Source organism: Triturus cristatus, chromosome 1_2 (genome assembly GCF_964204655.1).
Source record: "Triturus cristatus chromosome 1_2, aTriCri1.1, whole genome shotgun sequence".
Classification (NCBI taxonomy): Eukaryota; Metazoa; Chordata; class Amphibia; order Caudata; family Salamandridae; genus Triturus; species Triturus cristatus.
The window spans coordinates 725,970,403-725,992,168 of record NC_140580.1 but is presented as its reverse complement, the minus strand read 5'-3'; the positions used below and the strand labels follow the sequence as shown (position 1 = coordinate 725,992,168).

At 46.0% G+C, this 21,766-nt stretch overlaps 1 protein-coding gene and 1 long non-coding RNA gene across 12 annotated transcripts in view; one reads left to right on the top strand and one right to left on the bottom strand.

The window, feature by feature from the left end:
• Positions 1-21,766, bottom strand: part of LOC146867905 (uncharacterized) — a 1,103,481-nt gene that overhangs the window by 752,901 nt on the left and 328,814 nt on the right. For all 11 annotated transcript variants that reach the window (XM_085608614.1, XM_085608620.1, XM_085608616.1 and 8 more), the window contains one exon: positions 11,980-12,081. In XM_085608614.1, the coding sequence (XP_085464740.1) occupies positions 11,980-12,081 (102 nt within the window). The remainder of the gene's footprint in view (positions 1-11,979; positions 12,082-21,766) is intronic.
• The window catches only part of LOC146867906 (uncharacterized), a 32,079-nt gene continuing 10,319 nt past the window's right edge, over positions 7-21,766 (top strand). The window contains exon 1 of the long non-coding RNA XR_014962386.1: positions 7-136. This is a non-coding gene — a long non-coding RNA (uncharacterized LOC146867906). The remainder of the gene's footprint in view (positions 137-21,766) is intronic.

The window sequence follows — 21,766 nt, the reverse complement described above, 5'->3', positions numbered from 1 at the left end:
TTCAGCCTTTTTATCACGGAAGCAACTGTTCATGATGTTTTAGGAGTGGTGGATGCAGCGCTGATTCTTTTGCAAAATAACTGGATGTGTACAGCCATCTTGCACTGCTTTGCTTTTTGGAAGCAGGAGGAGAAAGGTGATTTTTTTTAAAACTGTTTGCTTTATTTTCTAAATTACTCTTACAATCCTAGAGGTGCAGATTCATAATAAAACAACACTTTTGATACATAACTTGAATGGCGTTTGTCATAATGTACCAACACCAATCAATATAATGCACATATTACAGGTTTATTAATTAAAACCTTTGCATACCTCCGTTTTTCAATGTATTTATTTACAAGTAATAATATTTCTCCCAGAAACGCTTTACACAAGTAACGTTACCAACATCAACCTGGAATGCAAAACAATCGCTACTAACTTAAATACTTACTTGCCCTTGAAATACCTCTTTTATGCTGCATGTTTTGCCCAGCAAATCTAAATCGTATATTTCAGAGGCACATTTATTTCATGCTAAAATTAATATTTGATTACCTATTAGTTTTAAGAGAAAAATCAGTACCACCAAATCCTGAACTCTATAAATGTAATGAAACTGATTAATGAATATTCCCGTACCTCATATCATGAAAGTCTAAATAGAACCAGACCCCATAGCGTTGTGGTCTACTGACGGCTGCCGACCCCCTAGATGTGCATGTTTTTTAGTTCAAAGATTATCAACACCCCCACCTAATAAATGTTATTCCACAAATACACAGGATTAAGAAATCTCGCCCCTATCTTCTATTCAAACAGCGCAGTGCCACGTCTGCGTTCAAAGTCCATTAGTTATCTAAACACACGATAATTTTCCCAGAAAAAACGCTCCTATTCTTGCTAATTTCTGATCGTGAATAGTGTGCACACAATAAAGCTGTAAAATTATTGTAACGCGGCACTGTCTTCCTGTCTCAGCACTGCAGAAAAACCCGCCTCACTCTTTGAAGGCTCTGCATCGGCCATTATCTCTCGCCTTCCTTCTCGCTCTCTTAAAATGGCTTTCCAGTCACCACGGGTGGCGGCAACACAAAGCGCAAGTCTTTTGTGCTTCGAAAAGGGGCACGCATGCAAGGAGCCAACCTGCAAGTCGCACCCCCGAATTCCTCTGCTTGAACACGCTTCATGTCTTTTATTCCTGCAGCATTTATTAGGCTTCGGTAGGACAAATGATGCTAATTTCGTGTACACAAATGTGTGTTTTCTTGAATCTGAGCATATTTATACAAAGCCCTTGTGTTGTATGGAAGTTAAGAGATTAAACGTGTTTTACCACCTCCGAACCTTATTGTGCTTTTTCTTTTTGCCTCGTAAAACGCATTTTGCACCTACAATGAAAGAACTATAGCATATGGCTACACTCGATGGGAGGGGTACATGATTTCGAGAATGCCCTATTAATTCGCATTACTTTGTCGTTTACCATGAAGTCGGTGCATCTCCCACGGTCTGACTCACAGTTACAGACCTGGGGGTTATTTGCTCCAAAAGAGCTCAGTATTGTAGGTGATATATGCAGTTCTCGTGTCGCGCATGCATTCGGCTGGTCAGCTGGGTCTCGTGTCTGTGAGCGTCGCATACACCATGCTTTTCGGCTCTCTGCACATTTCACGCATCGGTCTCCAACACGTGTTTGTGTACGTTTCACGCACCATGGTTATCGCGCATGCATGGTGCTTGTGTTCATCTCACACACTTTTGTTTTTGAGAGTCGGACACGACACGCTTATGTTTCCGAGTATCTCGCACTAGGATTCTTGCGTGTGTGAACATCTTCCACCTTATGCTTCCCTGGGGCATCTGGGGCACACACCAGGCGTCTCGAGAGCGTTAGACTAGCCCATTCCGAGCGTCGACTGTTGCCGAGAAACTCACACTTGTGTTTATGAGCCTACGGTACACGGTTGTATTCTCACACCAGGGTTCCCCTGTGTCGTGAAACACACACGGTACCTCACACAGGGCTAGTTTGTTAGCACCTCACACTGGCTCCCCATGTTAATTAGCTTCTCTCACCCTGTGTTTCTATTCCTTCTCCGCACAAGGCATCCCGTGTTTGTGAGCAGCACACACCGTACCAACCATTACATACACATTGGTACATGTGTTTATAAGTCTCCCACATACTTTGTTGTGCTTGCGCGCATCTCATACACGGCTCTTTTGTGACCGCGTGCAGCGTACTCATTTGCAAGATTTTCTCACTCAGTTTGCAAGTGTCTCTCGTGTTGTGTTTATCGCAAATACCACACTTCTGAGTACCACCCACACACATCCATCTCGTACTGTACATCAAACCGCTCATCATCCGTATGCATTTCCCGCTCCACATCGGGCTTCTCGCGCGTGTACCTGTATCACACGCGCGCGTATCCTAGCATCTCGCACGCTGCAAGCTTTTCGCATTTGTAAGGTTCTCCCACACGCACCGCGCGTCTCGCTTTGCACCTCACATACTTGGTTTCTTTTACACGCGCCTCATAACTTAGCTTCTCACGCTTGTGTGCATCTAAATGTACTCGGTTTGCAAGCATGTGATAAAATCGCCTCGTGGCGTGTGTCGCTGCAAAGTTGAGGCAAAACTCAAACAACATGTTGTGGGCAACAAACATTTCAGAATGGGCCACAATGTCCTTGTGCATGACCAGTCGAGTTTGTGTGCCACAGTAAAGCTTATCCCGTTCCCATTTGAACTCTTGATAAGATTTGTTAGAGCACGCTAGCGCCTCGTCGGGGAACGTAAGTCCTATATTGAGGCACTTTAGTACGATGTGTACTTTTGACTTAGTGGATGACTTCTCATCCACTCGAGGGTATTATGGGGTCTTAATCCGCGGCTCCCAGTTACGTTGTATCTATTTTATGGACACATATTGCTTGCAAACGATTCCTGCTGCAGTTAATCTTCTAGTAGTTTTTCAGAAGTCTGATAGGATCTGGTCTGTGCTTCTTGCTCTCATTAGAAAGACAGAGACCTGGTCTGGAGGCCATCAGCGCCGCATTTCAACAAGCTTTCAACTCCGAGGCCCCCTTGCAGATGTGCACTGCTTCGGTGCGCCTGGCATCTGTGCTGTGCATAATCTGAAGATCAAAGGTCCAGACATCTCCCCACAGAACGAGCAGGCTCAGAGTTGGTCAATGAACATAAAACCCTAGAGAAATTTGGACTGCGGTCAAATAACCGCATTTATTGCCCTCATTTCAAGGTCTTACATTAGCTGATCCAATCCTCCCGTTTAGGACTGTACAGATCTCCATATTGGCAGCTCATATATATACACCAGCGCCTTATCGATAATTAGATGCCTAAAGTTCATTGAAAATGAATGCCGTTAAACCGATATTTACGAAGAAGCGATGGAAGACCGTAAAAGGAGTTATTTACATGTGTAGCTGTCCGGTTACTTCAAACGAGGCAGAAGAAAATGTCAGTGAAGCTGTGTACAGCGCGCGTGGCCTTGGAATATGAGTCACCGACTCCTACATGGCACTAGCGGTAAACACGGAGCAGTGCAGGCATCCATCTAGTGCCTTGAGGTGGGTAAACGGCACCAGTGAACACTGGGTGCCCGACGAACATGATCGATTTTACGCGACTGCGATTATATTTTGATTTTTTTTTAAAGTCACATCCAAGCAAGGCTTCGTGATACCAGGGAATTGCGGAGGAGACATTAATAGATCAAATCGACTGTTCCCAGGCGAAGAGAGCCTTACCTACGGAGGTGTTTGAGAGAATTACAAGAGACAGGGGGCGACAGAGAGCGAATGAGACATGGAGTGACGTGTTCTATTTTGTGTGAGGCGAGAGATGGAAGAGACACAATCCATATTATGGACCCCGACAGCGAAACGCCACCTGCCACATTTCATAAGGGCTTTAATGATACATGCCTTAAAAAACTATTGTTAGTGTTGTGTTTCTACATCTCATAGCGATAGCGCCAAATAGTGCAGTTCTGCCGTTTCAAACCGCTCTAAATATCAGATGTGAATATAACACATTCATTGTACTCAATATACCCATCTTGAAAGGATGCGTGCCGTGCCAGAATTCATACTCTTGACCTCCAGATCACCACATTTGTCAGCGGCGAGCGTTCAGATCACTGAGTCCGTAATTCTTTTAGTCCAGAATAGCACAGTGTCTAGTTAAAAAGTTCCTAGATGTCTCGAAATAAGGCCTGCAACACCAGCTTACAAGATTCTGCAGCACTGGGAGAGCAGAAGGTTCTCAATATATCAATCGCGGGCTTGGAAGGATGAACGGCCAAGAAGTCAGCCAATCATATTTGAATTTAGGGCATGAAAGCTGCATACACATCCCCCTGTTGCCCGCATACACATCCTCCTGTTGCCCGCTGTTAACTCACAGAATATATACAATTACTGGCATACAAGTCAACCTGAATATATATAGTCGCTGGAATTATGCTAGTCACGCAGTTGTGTCATTTTCCGCATAATTAAGGATAACCCATAATATTCTGCTTAATTTGCAGGGTTCATAACATTTTTTCTAGCTCAAACAGTTGAAATGTCACTAAAAAGCACATTAATGTGGGCCCTCGCAGTGGGAGGCCCCTTCCAAAGGCTGACAAGTGACCTTTCAGTTCCTGACTGCTAAATTCAGTTGTTAAAACTGGTACTAATGAAAGGCAACTTTGAAATAGTAGATTTACTTCTTTCAAGAACCACAGAAAATTGCTTTCTGGGATGGGAAGTGGAACACTACCTAGCTGCCCCCCATACATTGGTGGGGGTATGAAAACAACACCATGCCAAGTAGCAGCCATCTTTCCTAGGCCTTAAAAAGGCACTAATTAGAGCCATCACTTCCCAGTAAGACGAAAGTTGTGTTTGGCATATGTGGGGTGAACATTCAAAATGTGTTTGTGTGAAAAGTAAAGGGCTGGGCTCCTTTTTAAGATACAATTGAAGGGCATTCGCTCAAAGTTTCACTGTTTCTCATGATCTAACACTTGCTTTCCAAACAATCAAACGTAAATACGATTATCCAGTGGAAACGTGTTTTCACCCCTCATAAGCAAAGTGCAGATGCGCACACAGAAAGGCGTGTCCCCATCCGCAACTTCATCCGGAAATACTTCTGCGTGGCCGGAAATCACTTGTTTTCAAGGTGGTGCAGGTTTCCAGACATCGAATTATTTAGCGCTTGAAGACTATCGGTGGAAGACGAGCACTATGGAAACATCACAGTAACATACGATAGCGTTTACCTTACTAGGAGTTTTGCTTAGTTGCCAGCAAGTGTAGTCTGACTGCTCGACCCATTGGTGAGCTCACAGCTCCAAGTCAATGGACAGACGGCCTTTGTGCCCGCCAGGAACTTCAAGGGAGAGATATGGAACTTTCTAGGATTCTGCTATATTTTGTCAGATACCACTAGTTTATCACTACTGCCTTCCACTTAATTAACCCGGTAAACCAGGTGCTAAACACACAGACGCCTGGCCACAAGGATATAGGATATGTCACGCAACCGAAGATAGACAGGAGACCTTATTTCCAAATTCAAGATTAATTACTCCCCATCCAGGAAACATGCCAGTGCAAACTCCTTACACACGCCTGCAAAGCCCTCCGACCTCGGACCTGCCTATCTCATCCATCCACTGAACTTCCACCAACCCACCAGACACCTGCGCTCGTCTTCACTCGCCCTTGCACACACCCCTGCATCCCTTCCAGCCCCGTGGCCACTCCTACATCACTGCCAAGACCTGGAACGACCTTCCCTTCCAGATCCGTACAACACCCTCACTGGCAGACTTCAGAGGGTGCTCAAGACCTGGCTCTTTGATGGAGACACAGCGCCCAGATACCCCTGGGGGTGACAGTGCAGCGCTCTACAAATGCTGTTTGATTAATCACTGGGAAATGGATAGCATTTGGGGAGACAAGAATGTGGTGTCACGGCTAGGCTGTGGACTTTGGAGCTAGAAAACCAAGTTTCGAACCTCGGGTCGACTCCACATCCTGTGATTCTGGGCAAATCACTTAATCTCTCCGTGCCTACCCCCCCCCCCCCCCCCCCCCCCCCAAAAAAAATGAGTGTGTAAGGTAACTTGTGCTCAGGTAAAGCGCTCCAATACCTTTCGGGTCGAGTTTGCGCTATATAAATCTGCAAACAAAATATAAATTTAAAGATATGACCGGCAGGTGGTACAAATATCGCTGCAGCAGGGTCACTAACCGACCCAGCTACTTTTCCCAACTGTTGATGGAGTGACTAGAGTGTCCTCATACAAGGTTAGAACGATGTTCTTGGTCGGAACAGGGAAGGTCCAGGCCGCAGTATAATTTCGTCGTTTTAAAACTGTTCGCATTATTGTAGTGCTCATGAAACGGCGGCCATGTTGCAGACATGAAGAAATAACAATGATGTCATTAGATTAGAATAACACTGTGAGCAACCACAGCAGCGCCATCTTCCTTGTACTGCCCCATCAGACTCTGAAAGGGGCACGGTGAGAAGGAACCGCGTCTGAATATCAGCAGTCACAGATTCCTCACTGCTCTGGCCTTTAATCCCATTCTCTAAATGTGTTATTCCACTGTTGACCGAAGCTCTGAAGGTCAGAAAGAAGTATGTACCAGTAGTCGGTGCCGGTCTTGCAATGTAAAGGTGGGTGGAGTATGCTATGATTGCGGTTCAGTGGTAGACATTGTTATATGAGAACATGGACAGATTTCATGGCCAGGTGGTGAACAGAGCGGCGCATCAACAACTATTTAAACCTGGAGTAAACCACACAGTGAAGAAACATTGGGCAGAGGAGGCTGCGTAGTGTCACATTTCCGATTCTTTAATACGGTCGTGATATTTAATATGTTCGGTAATATATCACCTGCTTTAAACATCGAGGTCTGGCGTGGTTTGACTAAAAGGGTTATGGGCCTTGCTCAGGGTAACTGGAACTATGTGGTAGAGAAGGACCAAATTACGCGGCATGGTTCAGTAAATTATGCGGCATTTCGTGCCGAATAATGCAGCACATTTTGTCATAGTATTGTATAATTATGTTGTCATTTTTTAGGTCTCGCCTGCGAACGCAGCGCGAAGCGCTGCTTTCGGCGAGATCTATTGTTGCTGACTTGCCTCGGAAGTGGGACAGGAGATGTGCACGCGCAGGCTTTTGGCGGATTTGAGTTGGTGTACGCGCTTACAGCCACGCGGCGTGCACATCTCCTGTCCCCCTTCCCTCGCAAGCCAGCTAGCAGTTTCACTTTCGTCCTCACCAGCCTCGTAATTTTTTAGGTCTCGCTCTCGCTGTGAACGCGCTTGCGCGTTGAGTGCCTGCTGAGTTAATTATAGGTCCGCAGCGTGGGGCGCCTGTCGGCATGCTGTGATAATTTGGTTTTTTAAAGCACGAAGGCTGTGTTTGCACTTTTTTTTTTTTTTAAATAGGCGGACACGTGCAGAGAGACCACGACTGATAGAAGAACTTCCGGCAGCAAGGGGGACCAATAGTTAATTTCCCGTGATTTCGAAGATACCAAGTTTTGCCAAAGCGCAATAACAATGCTTCAAAATAAACTATTTTATGCACATCGCGTTACAGTTTTCAACCCGATAACTAAACAGTTGACAGGCTTATCTACCACCGCTTTTCGCTGCTTAAAATCATCCCCCAGGGGCACAAAGAAAACAATATCCTGCGGAATACTGGGGGGGAGGCAGGGCTGACCCTGCTCCCTGAGGGCACAGTCCACAATGCCGCAGATCACAGGCAGTTATGGGGGAGGGACAAATGGTTGTAAGAAGGCTGAGGGACAATATGGCACGAAAAACGTTTGAGTTCCTACCCATACCAGGCGCACCCAACCCTCCCTCCCCAAGATGCCGCGGTACTCACAGGGATCTCTGCCATGGCCAGCATCAACTCTTCTTCCTCCATAGCTGCTCCCACGGGTGCAGGCGCTCACACGCCCCGGCAGCAGGGATTCCGTGGGCGGGGCTTGAGGCGGGGAGGAGCGGCCACGCGCCGGGACTCACGCGATTCTTGTGATGTGGCGGTTGGGGTCCAAGCGGCTGGAACGGTAGACAACGCGCACCCTCCCTATAATCCGCCACTTGCTGGGATGGGGGCGGAACCGCTGTACACTCACCCCCGGCCCGAGCGGTTGAAATCCCTGCCCGCAGTGCCGGATCCGCGGGAAAGCAGAGGGGGTCTACTGCATCACAGCCAAACCAACTGCACAGTTTGCTGACACAGGGAGGAGGTAGCCCAACTAATGCCCGCGTAGAGCAACAGCATCGACGGGCTGGTAGACGGTTGGTGACCGGGGCTAGTTTCAAAGTAGCTCCTGATGTGCACCTTTTAAGATTATTTTAATGGCAGGTCTATTGTCGAAGTGTGCCCAGGGTTTTACGTGGGGTGCGTCCTTCCGCTTCTCAGACCTAGCAGTAATTAACAAGCATTTGCCATGCAATAGGTCTCGCATTGACGCGAGTTTGGGCTATTGACATTGTAAATAACAATGCCTTTTCTTTTCGTTTTCTTTTTCAAAACAAAAATAAAAGGCACTGTTATTTAAAATGCCAATAGCTCAAACTCGTTTTTAGATGTCATTGAAGAGCTTTCTGCCAGGTAAGCCTGCATTGTGTTTTTGGGGAGATAGTAATATGCAGACGTGTTTTAGCGATTGGACGAATTTTAAGTCTGGTTAAAATGAAATAGCACACGTTTCATAACTTAGTATTACTTTGCACAGTTGCTGTAAAGAGTTGGTTTCCCAGGCTTTTTGCACGTTTAAATTGTTTAGCACTCGGTGAAGCTTGACAGAGTGGGCGGAAACTCGTTTTCGATCTGCTTTTCTCAAGCTGGGGACATAACAATAATTTAGTGAGCCACGTTTTGCAATCTTGCATTCATGCCAAAAGCCGATAACACATGATTCTTGCAAAAATTGCTGTTTGGTCAAGCAGAATTCCAGACGTAGCTTTGCCTGAGATGTGGAGGTTGGACAAGAAACAATCATTTGCAATGCAATACGTCACGCATTTACGCACGTTTATGCTATTGGCATTGTAAATGACACCGCCTTTTATTTATGTTTTAAAAACCAAAACATAAATAAAAGGCATTGTCATTTACAATGTCAATAGCTCAAACTTGCGTAAATGCGAGACCTATTGCATTGCAAATGCTTGTTACACATGGTAACACTGTCTGAAAATACTGACCAAATTAGTGCCAATTTAACACCCACGGACAGCAATAAGCAACTGAAATCTGATCAGTCGATATTTGTGAAGGGACGTCCAATGCGTAGGAACATGTGTAACCATCTTTTTTGCAATTTTTTTTATCTGTTTGAGCTATAAACACATTTGTGTTAAAATCTGCAATTGCGCAGGGGATGGTGGACTATGTGGCAAATCCATTCTTAAGCAAAAAACGCCACGGCCACCCAGTGTCCCTGGCCTTGCTGCGTAGGAGTCGTGGGAAGAACCCATGCGGTATTTTGTGTCATCTCTTATTAGCCTCATAAGCACATCACAATGACCTGCGGCTGAGGAACTAGTAACTACCATGTTACGTTATGCTCCAGATGGCCCTCCCTCTGACCCCGTCTTGTCTCCCTTTACTTCCTGTATTTTCTTTCTTGGCAGGAAGCGAAGTCATGCGTCTTGCTGGTGCACTGACCTCGCCAGTCTTGAAGGTCATATGGGACACATCAAGTCAACATGATGTTCTGGTCCCAGTAGCTAGGGGCTTTCTGGGCACTATGTGGACTGGTGTGGCAGAGCTGGACGCGGGGTCTTGCCAGCTTTGGAGAGCAGGTGGCTCAAACCATGAGCCTGGAGTGGCGCCAGGACCTGGGTGGAGTCTGCAGATTGTGGAGTCACTGTGTGTGTCGGACCTCCTTACACACTGCAGCTTGTGGGTTAGACATCCTTTAACCCACATGCTTTACTCCGCATGCCATTACCCCACATTTTTTACCCCGCATGTTTTACACTGCAAAACTGTTATAACGCATTCCCCAAAGGTTCGCCCCCCTGGAGTTAGAATAGAAATTGAGTTGGAATCGGGAATGAGTTGAAAAGAATTGCGTTGTAAAGCCCTGCGTTGTATTGTAAAAATTAATGCAGAGTAAAAAATGTGGGGTAATGGCGTGCGGAGGAAAAAATGCGGGGTAAAGTGTCCTATTCCAGCTGCTTTGCTTGGACTGACTGATCCTCCTGCTGGCTTGGAGAAGGCTCTGCTTGTGTTGGGAGGGGGGTCAGGGTAGGAGGCTGAGTTTGTATTTGATGCCAACTCACTGTCCAACAAAGCCAATAGCATAAGTAGGCTGACTCATTACCCCATTCTGTATGCATAAAACACTGTTTATGGTCAGTTTAAGCTCATAGTAGACTCTACCATCACTGCCTGACGCACGGCACAGAGGTGCGAGCCAATGGCTTAGTTAACATTGTCCATAAGACATAATTTTCAATGCAAAATTTAAGATGAAAAATGTGGTGGGTGAGGTTTTTCGAAGGTGTGTGGCGCTCTAAAAGTCTATACACAGAAATCTATTTGTCCCTAGTAATTTTGTGGTGCTCTGAGGTAGGGAGAAAATCCATTCCCCAAGTATGTGACTGGTCAACAGAAATGTAAATTGTTTTATCCTTAGGCACACGCTAATATTATAGTGCATCATCGTATTCATGCAGTGACATAAAATAACACCGTTTTCAAATCCTTGTTCTTGTATTCTTTTTTATTTGTTCTCAGAATTCTGGTATCAAGCCTCGAGGCCAGAATTCTGAGAACAAATGTGTTATTTTATGTCACTGCATGTAACTATTGATGCACAATAATATTAGCGTGTGCCTAAGGATAAAATAATCAAAATTTAAGAGGGCTGAAATACTTCAAATGGGGCTAAAATGTATAATTCAACGGTCAAAAACCTATCGAGGTACCTTAGGCCTTTTACAAATACTGCTATTTTTTCCTCCCTTCAATTAAATGAATTGAATAGCCATCAACACCGGCAATCATTGACAGCATCACACCTGAACAGCAGGGTGTACGTACCGCCATAGTCCGCACAGTTTTGTCCAGCATGTCATACATGTTAATGAATGAGTGACTACAGTGTGTAAGTGCAGTGCACTTTACCAAGTAAAGTGGTTCTAAGCAGTGAGAGAGAGGTGAGAAGGGAAGGAACAAAGGAAAAATGTATATACTATATAAAGTGCAACAGATCTATGATTAGCAACGTACGCCGCTTTTGAATGAAGTTCCGCGGTCATACACAGTGCTGCATGTACACCCCATGCTAGATTTAAAGTAGGCCTGGGCAGAGTTCTCAAGAGTTCTGCTATGCTGAACTCCGCGCAGTAACAGAATAACTCTGCCACCGTGCTAAGAGTTATGCAAGTGGAGGAGTGTGTTACATCGCACTGGGTGTTTGTCCCATCCTGTAAAATCAGCACGCGCAGCGCAAGAGGGAGCTGCTTCTTTTTGCCACGAATGACAGCTTCCTCAATGCGAGCGGTAGCAACTATCCTCAACCGCCCGTGTTGAGAAATCTCGCTGGGAGGTGGTCTAGCTTTGGTTTTGCCTCGCTTTCCAAATTAATGTTGGCGAGCAAGGAAAAAACTCCTCCGCTACGCGGAGCGGAGTTTTTCGAACTCCGCGTGCTCCGTGGAGTGCGGAAAACTCAGCAAACTGCGAACGGAGCGGAATTCACCGCCCAGGCCTAATTGAGAGTGTGGGGTTACACCCACTGTTCACACGCGATGCCATCAACAACGCACATGGCTAACACACCTCTAGTTTGGGTGTTTTTAAGATCATGTTTGATATAAAATGAATCTTCTTGTTGATATTTATTGATCTGGATAATAGCAAAATAACCTTTGGTGGCAGTTTAAAAACCAATGACGTGCTGAAAGAAAAGATCCTTTACCTTCATCCGTTTGGGGAAATGCACAGCGAAATATGTATAGCACTTTCCACGGCTTCCTGCACCGACAAGGATAACATCGACACATGGTAGGTCTTCCTGTACCTGAATCGGGGGGCAAACAAATGGCTGATTTTAGAAACCACTATCGGATGCAGCAGGTAACGAGGTTTGATTTCATTTTGCATTACATATAAAAAGAAACGTGAACACAGATGAACTTCCTCCATAGGTTGACACTGGACAGCGCTAGAGCGGAGAGGCTCATTACAAAGCATTGCTTTCTCAGCCGGAAGCCAGCTATGGGAACCCCCTCGGACTACAGTCACACCATTTCCTCAAGCAGCTGGGGGAGTTCCTCTCGCGAGTACTTGTTGACTAATCAGTTTCAGCACAACACCATTATTGGCAAGAAGTCTCAAAAACTCTTGCCTCATTAATATGTATGCGTGTACCAGGATTCTTACTCCGACTCTGCACAGGGTTTATTTATTATTATTTTGATAGTTTTATATGACTCTTGCGGGTATCAGAGCGTTTTATACAGATAGCGGAGCAATGATAACAGTAACATCAAATTCGGAAAAAATACAGGATATAGTGACCAGAGTGGAATGGTAAGCTTACATTATTTAGAGAGCAAAGGAGATTAACCAAGAAGAGGCAGAATTAACATAGTCAAGAAAACTGCAGGATCATGTATTGTCGAGAAAAGTGGGAGTACTGTCAGGAATGAGAAGACGAAAAAACTAGTTCGACAGTATGCCGTCGTCATGCGGAAAATAGAGGAATCAGGATGGGTATCGTAGGCTCAAGGAAGAAATCTGTTCAGAAGGAGTGCTTTGACTTCTTGAAGGAAACTGTTGAGGGGTTCAATCTGATTTCAGGGGGCAAGAAGTTGCAATGGTTGCAAATATGGTGTCACTAAAAGGCACTTTTTTTTTAAAGAAACGCCTTTCTCTTAGGTGTGCTTTAAAAAAAAAGAAAAGTCTGCTTTTAATGAGTGGCATCAAGTGAAGCATGCAGTGTCCTCTGGACCAATGTTCCTACCCCCAACCCTCCCCCCCCACACACACTATCGGCAGCAGGAACACCCAAAGAGGAATCTGGTCTTCACAGACCATTTCCACTGTGTGAATGTCTACCGCTTGCATTGATATGATGGTATTGCATCAATGGTTTGCACCCGCAGTTATATCCCATTGCACAAGTGACTTCAGAGATGCTGTTCAAGCCCTCGTACTGTCGCATCAGGACCGTGGTAACACTGCTCCCTAGCCTGCCAGACTCCACACAGGCAACCCTTATGGGCATGCTACACCCTGCAGCACGTCTCATCCAGGGCCTGAAGAAATGTGGTCTCATCACCCCCATCCTGGGGGAAAGTCTATTGGCTCCCCTTCCACACCCCTATCATCTTCAAAACCAGCGGCATCAATTTACAAGGCAAGCACAAGCAGCACCCCCGATAATCTGGCAGACAAGCTCAGCATATCTGGTGGTTGTCGGCCCACCTGCAGCCAAGGAACCATCAGACTGCAGACCAAGAAGTGTGAAAAAGAAGAAAGCGGCTGGCCTTTCCATACATGCACCCAAGATCTGGAACAAGATCCCTGTATCCAGCAGGGCCACCCCAAACTCTTCCACTTTAGGAGAGAGCTAAAGAACGCTGCATCACAGTGCATTAACCACCAGCAAAACAGGTACCTCTCCTATCATGCCTTGACTTTATGCGTCCATGCCCATGTACAACCGCTGCCTTTTGGAAAGCGTGCACTATAGAAATACCACATTTTATACGTTTCAACTCAAAACGAGGCGGAGGTCGCTCATTTCACACACCCGCCTCCACATTTGTAGTTACCAACAGGCTGCGGACATTTCCCCTGTGGTCTGGAACTCGCGAAGGCCAGTTCATGGGGGAGGGGTGGCATCACTGGCCCCTTTGACACCTTCTGCAGCTTCTCCGGGTAATTAAAGCAGGCACGGTGGGGGATAGAGTGACGTAAGGAGAGGGGCTCGGAAAGAAAGGAGGAAGTGAAGGAGAGGGGGTCTAAAAGAAAGGAGGCAGGGAGCAGGGCTGGTTTTGGTTCTCTGTCCGGGCCTTGTTTCCAAAGGCATTTTGCAAGTCAGTTCTTTTTGACTCGCAGTATGTCCTTTGTACAGGGTAACTCGCCTTTTATTTGCAAGGCCCGTGACTTCAGCAAGTTTTGCGAATCCTAAAAGGCTTAGTACATCGAGTCCCTTGTTCCTCCAACATTCCTCATTTTCAGTCCCTTGTTCCTCCAACATTCCTGATTTTCAAAGGATCGCCCAGTAACAAACACATAATTAATGGAACAGTGTGCCAGCCTTTTGCTTTGACTGTTCTAGTTTTACAAGGTTGTTTTGTCTTCTTGGCTTTCTAGGCCGCCGTAGTCTTTCCATTCCACTTCCCTTCTGTGTTAGTTTCTTCTGACAAAGATATCGCGAAAGAACCGCAAGTTTCGTCGTTGCTTAAACAGGCTTTCATTTCCTCTCTTGGCCGCACGAGGTCAGTAGTGCGCCAGCCCGGTGCATCGAGGTTGTGGAGCGCAAACGGCAACAGGAAACAGCAGCCGCACGCTGAGCAGTAAAGGTCGCCCACTGCTTTGTCTGAAGCACCATCATTACAATAACGTTTTATAGCGCACCAGTTACAGCTTGCAGCACCCTCCAAAAGTTAAGAACATACAAAGTAGGCCCTAATCTATCGCAGCTTCTATTCATTACAACAATAAATAACAAGCATTTGCAATGCAATAGGTCTCGCAGTTACGCGAGTTTAAGCTATTGGTATTGTAAATAACAATTCCTTTTATTTATGTTTTTAAAAATAAATAAAAAATAAAAGGCATTGTTATGTGCAATGCCAATAGCTCAAACTCGCGTCAATGCGAGACCTATTGCTTGTTTTAGCGTGGGTGTTTTAAGCCACGTCCGTGACTGCATTGGTCACGCCCCATTGAAATCCCACCCCCCCCTTAAGTTTATATCCCACATAAAGCCTGGTGAAGGCTGATTTGCATATGGCTTGGTCCAAACCGGGGTGGCGTTCTGAGCAAAAAACTATGGATTGAACCCAGTTTTGTGACCCGGTGTGACTTTGCATTCTGTCCATCTGTGCTTCATAAATGAACAAGCTCAGCCACGCTTTTAAATTGAGCACGTTTTGTATACAAATTTCCGCTAGGGCCTTGATTGTGGTTGCAGCTTGTCACGGCTGTGGTTTGATTTCCAAATAAAGTTTTTGTCCCAAGAAGGCTAGCCTAATCCCAACACGAAGTTGTCCGACAAGGTGAGTGACGGCCCCGGATATGTTTATGGGGGGAAGGGGGTAAACTATGGTTACGGCACGGAGCAGGATATTTCGTGTGGCGCAGGGTAACGAATTTTGTTGATTTTGGAGTTTAGGAGAGCTTTATTACTTTATTTGGTTGGGCAGTGAGCTTGTGTTGGGAAGCCCTGCTGGCTCATTTGCCAGCACCTTAATACGGTTGCCTTGGGTGGTGGGTGTTGCCTGGTAGGAGTTTTGATGCATTGGTATGATTTCTAATAGCCACGATGTTTAATACGGAGGAACCAGTATTAGCCAGGAATGCTTGGCACATGGTTAATTTTGTGAAACAAGTTAATGGGATGTATCTTTGTAGCTGTTGGGAACTAAACCGTCTCGGGGCCAAGCGGGTTGACATGGCTCTGTTCGTGGGAGAGCCGGAGGTTACTTCCGTCCAGCACCGGATGCTGCTGACACGTTTTGGCAGTTCTGTCCAAGAGAAAGGCGAATAACTGTGCTCATTTACCCGAGGTTGGAGCATTGAAGTGAGTCTCTCTCACTTACCACCATAGAGCCATAGCGATCTGTTGCATTTCAGTGGGTTTCTGATCGGCTTTAGTGCAAAGCAGTAAGTGCTTGACAGATGTCAAACAACAAAGCACCTTCACTAGAAAGAAAACCTGACAACTTTTTGTGATTACAAAGCTAGGCCAGTTCTTAAAATGGATGGTGAGCTTTGGAAGGTTAAACTAATGTGGAACAAGCGGCCGTGCGGCCGCGAAAGTGATCGCGATCAAACATCAAAGCGGCCGTGAAAGTGAAAGCAAATGGTGTGCAGGCTGCCAAATGGTGCACGCGCCCGGCGCACATGCACTGTATTTGGAGGCCTGAAAGCACTCGTTTGCACTTCCAGATCCCCCATTTACAAAAGCTCTCGCGAGAGCAGCGCTAGAGCGCTGGCTCAGGCGAGACCTAAAAATAAACGAATAATAAAGTATACTGTAATCACAATTGGACCCTTTCACACCCCTTAGAGTGAGCTAAAGATAGTACTAGTCTAGTCTGCACATTCCCGTATGTAACAAACATTGACAAAGCCAACAGACTTTGCTTTTTAGACATTAACTTCATCAGTGCTATTTAGGAGTGGTAGTGCTGGATCAATTGTAAGAGTGGGGGTGCTGCCATCAATGTTACATCACTGAAGTCATTGGAGTTTTGAAAAATCAGAAGTCCCACAATAAACAAATGTAACAAACGAGGCACGCCAATTCAGCAGGCCAGTGGTAAGGAGGTAGCATGTAGCCTTTTGTGCATTTGGGAGCACACTGTTGCAAATATATTACTAAAACACAGTGTGTTAGCTCGTTGTCATTTACAGAGAGCACATTTGAAATGGTCACTACATTTGCATAGAAATGCAGTTGTACTGATAAAACTATAGAGCACGCAAAAGATAACGTGTGGAAATTGGGTTTCCGCGATTAGCTATTATAATGGCACTTCAGAATGACACAAAAGTGCTTCATTTGTGCTTTCCTAACTGCTGATATAATCTGAAATATTTGTACAGTTCATTTGTGGACACTTACTTTTTGTGACTTAGAAAATTACATACTACAGCATATCCTTTCATACTCCATGCATACCACAAAGATTGCCAAATAGTTTAGTTTACTACAGCCTCTCAATTTGAAATCAGAGGAAGAGAAGTAAACACCAACCTCCATGGTGAAAGAGAAAGAAGCAATTTGCCAGAATACATAGCCTGACATTTTACCTTTATCTTTGAACGCACAGGGAATAAGAGAAGATAAAAACGCATCTTTATTACTCATTCACCTTCTGAATCTCAGCAGGATTATTTTAGGGGTTATTGTTAGAAGGTGGCCTGGTATATGCTGTCCACTAATTAAAGTGGGCATCCTGTACCAGTCCACACGACCCTTATGATGTATGAGGTCAAAGATAACCTTTAGAAAGCTATCCTAGTGGTAGCTGTGGAGAGCAGCCTTCAGGCTTAATTTTGAAGGAATCTAAAGCAGCTTGTTTTACCAGAATATCACCTCCTAAATGACTAAATGAAAGGAGAACCACACAGTGTTGTATAAAAATGTGTATTTATTAATATAACACTCTACTAGGCACTATAGCAAATTACACAGCGGGCTCCTGGGGGAGACCAAACCATATACAATAAAAATGGTATAACAACAACGACTTGACTAGACACAGTGCCTAGAGCGCGTAGAATCACTGGGACCCCAAGGAAATACCCAGAGGAGTGACACAGGGAGCCCACGGAGGACGAGTGCAGTGAGGAAACACGACCGCGTGTTCCGTGGAACTCTATAGGAAAGTCTTGGTTGTAAAGTTACAAGTTAAGGACACTTTTAAGAGGACTTCAAGCAAACCCTTTGGAACATAGAAGGTTCAAAGGCCAACCCACCAGTGGGTACTGAAGTACCCGTGTTACCTATCCCAGAGGAGCCGGGTGCATAGGGATCAAGTGGTGACGGAAACCTTCGTCGTTTTCAATGGAGAGTTGTAAAGAAGTACTGCTGCCATGAGGGCGAAGAGTATCCGGTGGAATCCAAGCCTGAATTCGAGGTCAGAGGAACCTGAAAGCAGAGGGGACAGAGTCTGGGTCACTTCAGGTGACCAGGGACAGGAAGGAAGAAGGGTTGCTTGACTGCAGCCACAGGGATTAGGAGACGCCAAGGACGACCAGGAGGTGAGCTGTCCCACGAAGGATGTCGAGTGCTGAGGGGTCGATGTCAACAAGCCTTGGCAAATGCAACCAACGCGGTCAGAGGAAACAGGTTACGGTGTGGACCAGCAAGGTCCAGGGGACTCTCCAAGCAATGGGGAGTCAGGGCACGTCTGGAGCAACCAGGTAAGCCCAAGAACAAACAAGGTGACCCTCCCCAGGACCCACAGGCCAACGGACCAGGGATCGCGAGGAGACCTCAAGCAAGTTTGCAAAGTACCAGCCCACCGGACACTCGGTGAGTGGAGGCCGGAAATCTTTGCTGCAAATACTGCTCGGGGTCAGGACTACATGGAGTCCAATGCACAAGCTCGGGAATCGTCACCAAGCATATGCAACTGCAAATGTACGCGGTGAACAGGGGTTCGGGTTGCACGGTCCCCACGAGGGATACTGGTCTCAGAATCGCTGAGAGGGCAGATCGACCTCAGGGACCTTCGGGAACCCACCTCCTGTGTTGCTGAAATCTTCGGAGTCCTCAGGAGTTGGGGAGAAGCAAACTCGTCGGTCGCGTTTAGGTGCCTGCTTTTGCAGGGGAGTAACTCCTTTACTCCAAGGGAGATTCTTCAGTCGTCCAGCGTCGTGCAGGCAGTCAAAGTACTTGGTTTCTTCTTAGCAGAATCTTTTCCAGATAAAATATAAAGTCCTGTAGTCAGGTAAGCCACTTTATACCCATGGGAAGGGGTGGAAAGATTCTGTGGGCAGGACAGAGGGGTGGCTACACCCATGTCCTTTGTCCAGTTTTGCCCCAGAGCAGGAGCTAATGACTCCCAGAATTGAACTATGCACAGGTACACCAAATGTGCCCCCAGTGCAGACTTTCTGGCACTCTCAGAGTGCACCCACCGAGGCCCAATATACACTAAACCCAGTCTGGGAGGTGGTCACACCTCCCTGTGACAGGATGCCTTTGTCATGCCTTCCTCTGCTCGAGCTTGGCTCAGCAGCAGGGGAGCAGAATCGTGTCTGTGGCTGGCAGAGTCCATTTTGTGCTGCCCAGGTTGAGAAAGCTGTTACCGGGTAGACCGGTGACCCATATATGTTCCTTTGGAAAGTTGGAATCGTACCTCCCACACCAGTTACTGGTGTGGAGGTATGATTCCACGGTGTTTGATACCAAACACAACATGTTTCTAAGCAGCAGTTTTAAAGTTAGCATTTACCGCAAGGTTATAATGCACTTAAACATATATGTCTGGCTGCATCACAGACAACCCGGAGAATGGTCTCCAAAGGCTGCAGAGGGGCTCTGCACATGCAGGGACACCATCTCACATAAAACCCAGCACCCTGCCTTCAGGATTGATAAGGTCTGCCATCGGGGTGACTGATAGGTATTTACGTGTAGTGATTTAGATAGATATAGTGAACCTATATCTTAAGTAAGTGGCGCAAGCACCAGCTTACACAGTCTGCTGTAGCAGGCTGTCGTGTCAATTTGAATGGCCTCTCATGGGTGGCATAATACATGCTTCAGCCCAAGGGAGGCCTCTGGGGTACCTATGCCTGGTTACATGGTGTACAATATACTAGAGACCGATAAGGGTACACCAGAATCCAATCTGGAGTGTACCTAAAGTACATACTTAGCAATTTAAGGGAGAATGCAGATAGACTGGGGTCCTGAATAGCAGGATACCAGTCAGACTAGTCCAAAAACAGTGTGTCATCAGCAAAAAGTGGGGGCAACCATAAGAAGCAGATTCTACTTTCCTACTGTTATGTAGCACCCCTGCACTCCTACTTCCAATGCCTATGTTTAGGGTGTACATGGGTGAAATCAGAAAAGGAAACAGCAGAAAGGGGGAGTTAAAGGGTCTTTGCCTGGGGAGGGGTGGACGCGCAGTTCCGGATTACCAAATAGAAATGGAAAGTAGGCACCGGGCTATGGGCCCCATGACAACGGATCAAAATACAACTTAAAGCACATAAACCAGAGACATCAGATTCACATAACAGTTTGTCTCTTAAAACTCATCTTCTGGCAGCTGCCAGTTTGTAAAAAAATTAGGTGCATTGGGTATTAGGAGATAATTTGCGAGGGGACCCAAAAAACTTTGACTGCCTAGGGGCCTTCACAGGGTTTCATCCGGCACTGAGGATGCGCATGCGACAGAGACAGCAACATGGATCGCAGGGGATGCAGTGGAGCAACACAGGCGACAGAAGGCAACAGAGAGCATGAAGGGTTTAGAGGCGGTTGGGGTGGGGAGGGAGGGCGAGGCAGAGAGCAACCCGGATACAAGGTCCAGGTAGACAGCAGCATGGGGTTAGGGGGTTTGTGTTCAAGGGAGAAGCCCAGGAGGGAGTGAGCAATTTGGAGCATGGAGGTAGTGCACATGCACACAGGGGAGTTAACAACACAGAGTGTGAGGGCAGGGGTGTTTTGCAGGTGGGAAAGCACACAAGGAAGAAAACAATATGTAGGGGGGGCAGAAACACAAGGGAGACATTAACAAGGATCCCAGGGCAAGGTTATTATGGGGGGGATAACAAGATGGAGAGAGCAACATGGAGAGCAGATGCTTGCAGGCAGGAAGAACGTGAGGGAGAAAGCAACAAGGAACAGTGGGTGTCCGCGATGCTGTGCAGTTTGGCAAAAGTAAAAAATAAAGCTTTTGATGTAGCCGCCCGCATCATTTTTTAGGCGTGTGTGCACCATGCATGCATGCATGCCTACAAAATGACGCAGGCACTTTTATTTTCAGTTAGCAATCCACCTTGGATCGATGCCGAAGCAACACGGGGGTTGGCGTCGAAGCAACACGGGGGTTGGCGTCGAAGCAACACGGGGGTTGGCGTCAAAGCAACACGGGAAGAGCCTCTTGCCTTAATCTGACTTGTTTAATGAGGCAATTGTGTGATGTGTCATATTATTATCTGTGCTTTACTGTTAATGTATTACATTCCTTAGCTATCAACTTTATTGCCACTCTGGTACCACTCCATTGTGTAAAAGAATCAGTTTTTGAAATGCTGCTTCCAGCTGTGCTTTTACAATTTGTAAATACAAGTTTTAAGTACTCTTCAGTGGTACTCCGTTTTCCGACCTTCAGATCACTGAAGATTTCAGACACTTTATGCACCGCCATGTTACTAGGTACAGTGTTTCTGTTTGAAATGCCTTGCGCCAGGGCTCAAGTCCCTACAAAAAGAAGTGGGGGGCCTCACCAAGTTAGGCAGAATGTTGGTGACATCAGAGGACGTGACATCACAGCGCGTGACATAGCATGTAACATCACACCCCGTGACCTCACAGGAAGTGACATCAGATCTTAAGACCTCACATATGTTTAGCAGGTCTATCACGAGTATATTTGAGCGCATTACATTATTCAACAAATTAGATTTTGCATTGGGGTTGAGCAACCCTGACCAAAATTTGGGCCTCAATTTAACATTTATTTTTTTTAAACCCTGCCACAAATAAATATGCAACAAAGAGAAACGTGGTAGTAAATCTGTTCTGCTTAATTGGTTGCAATGTCTGTATTTTAAAATATCTTATGGGGTTAAGGCACCTGCTGAAGAGATCTTTGTGTGTCAGCTAAATCTCAGGGAGTAATAATAATGGTACAATAACTCTGGACAAGAACATATTTGCTGGTGAGATCTGTGCTTTGCCTTGTCCTAGTTTTGAATCAAATTAGCATTGATGGCTAATGTGTCTCCTGCAAAGCACATTATGTAACAGACAGGTGACAAATTTTTATTTCGTGTAAATG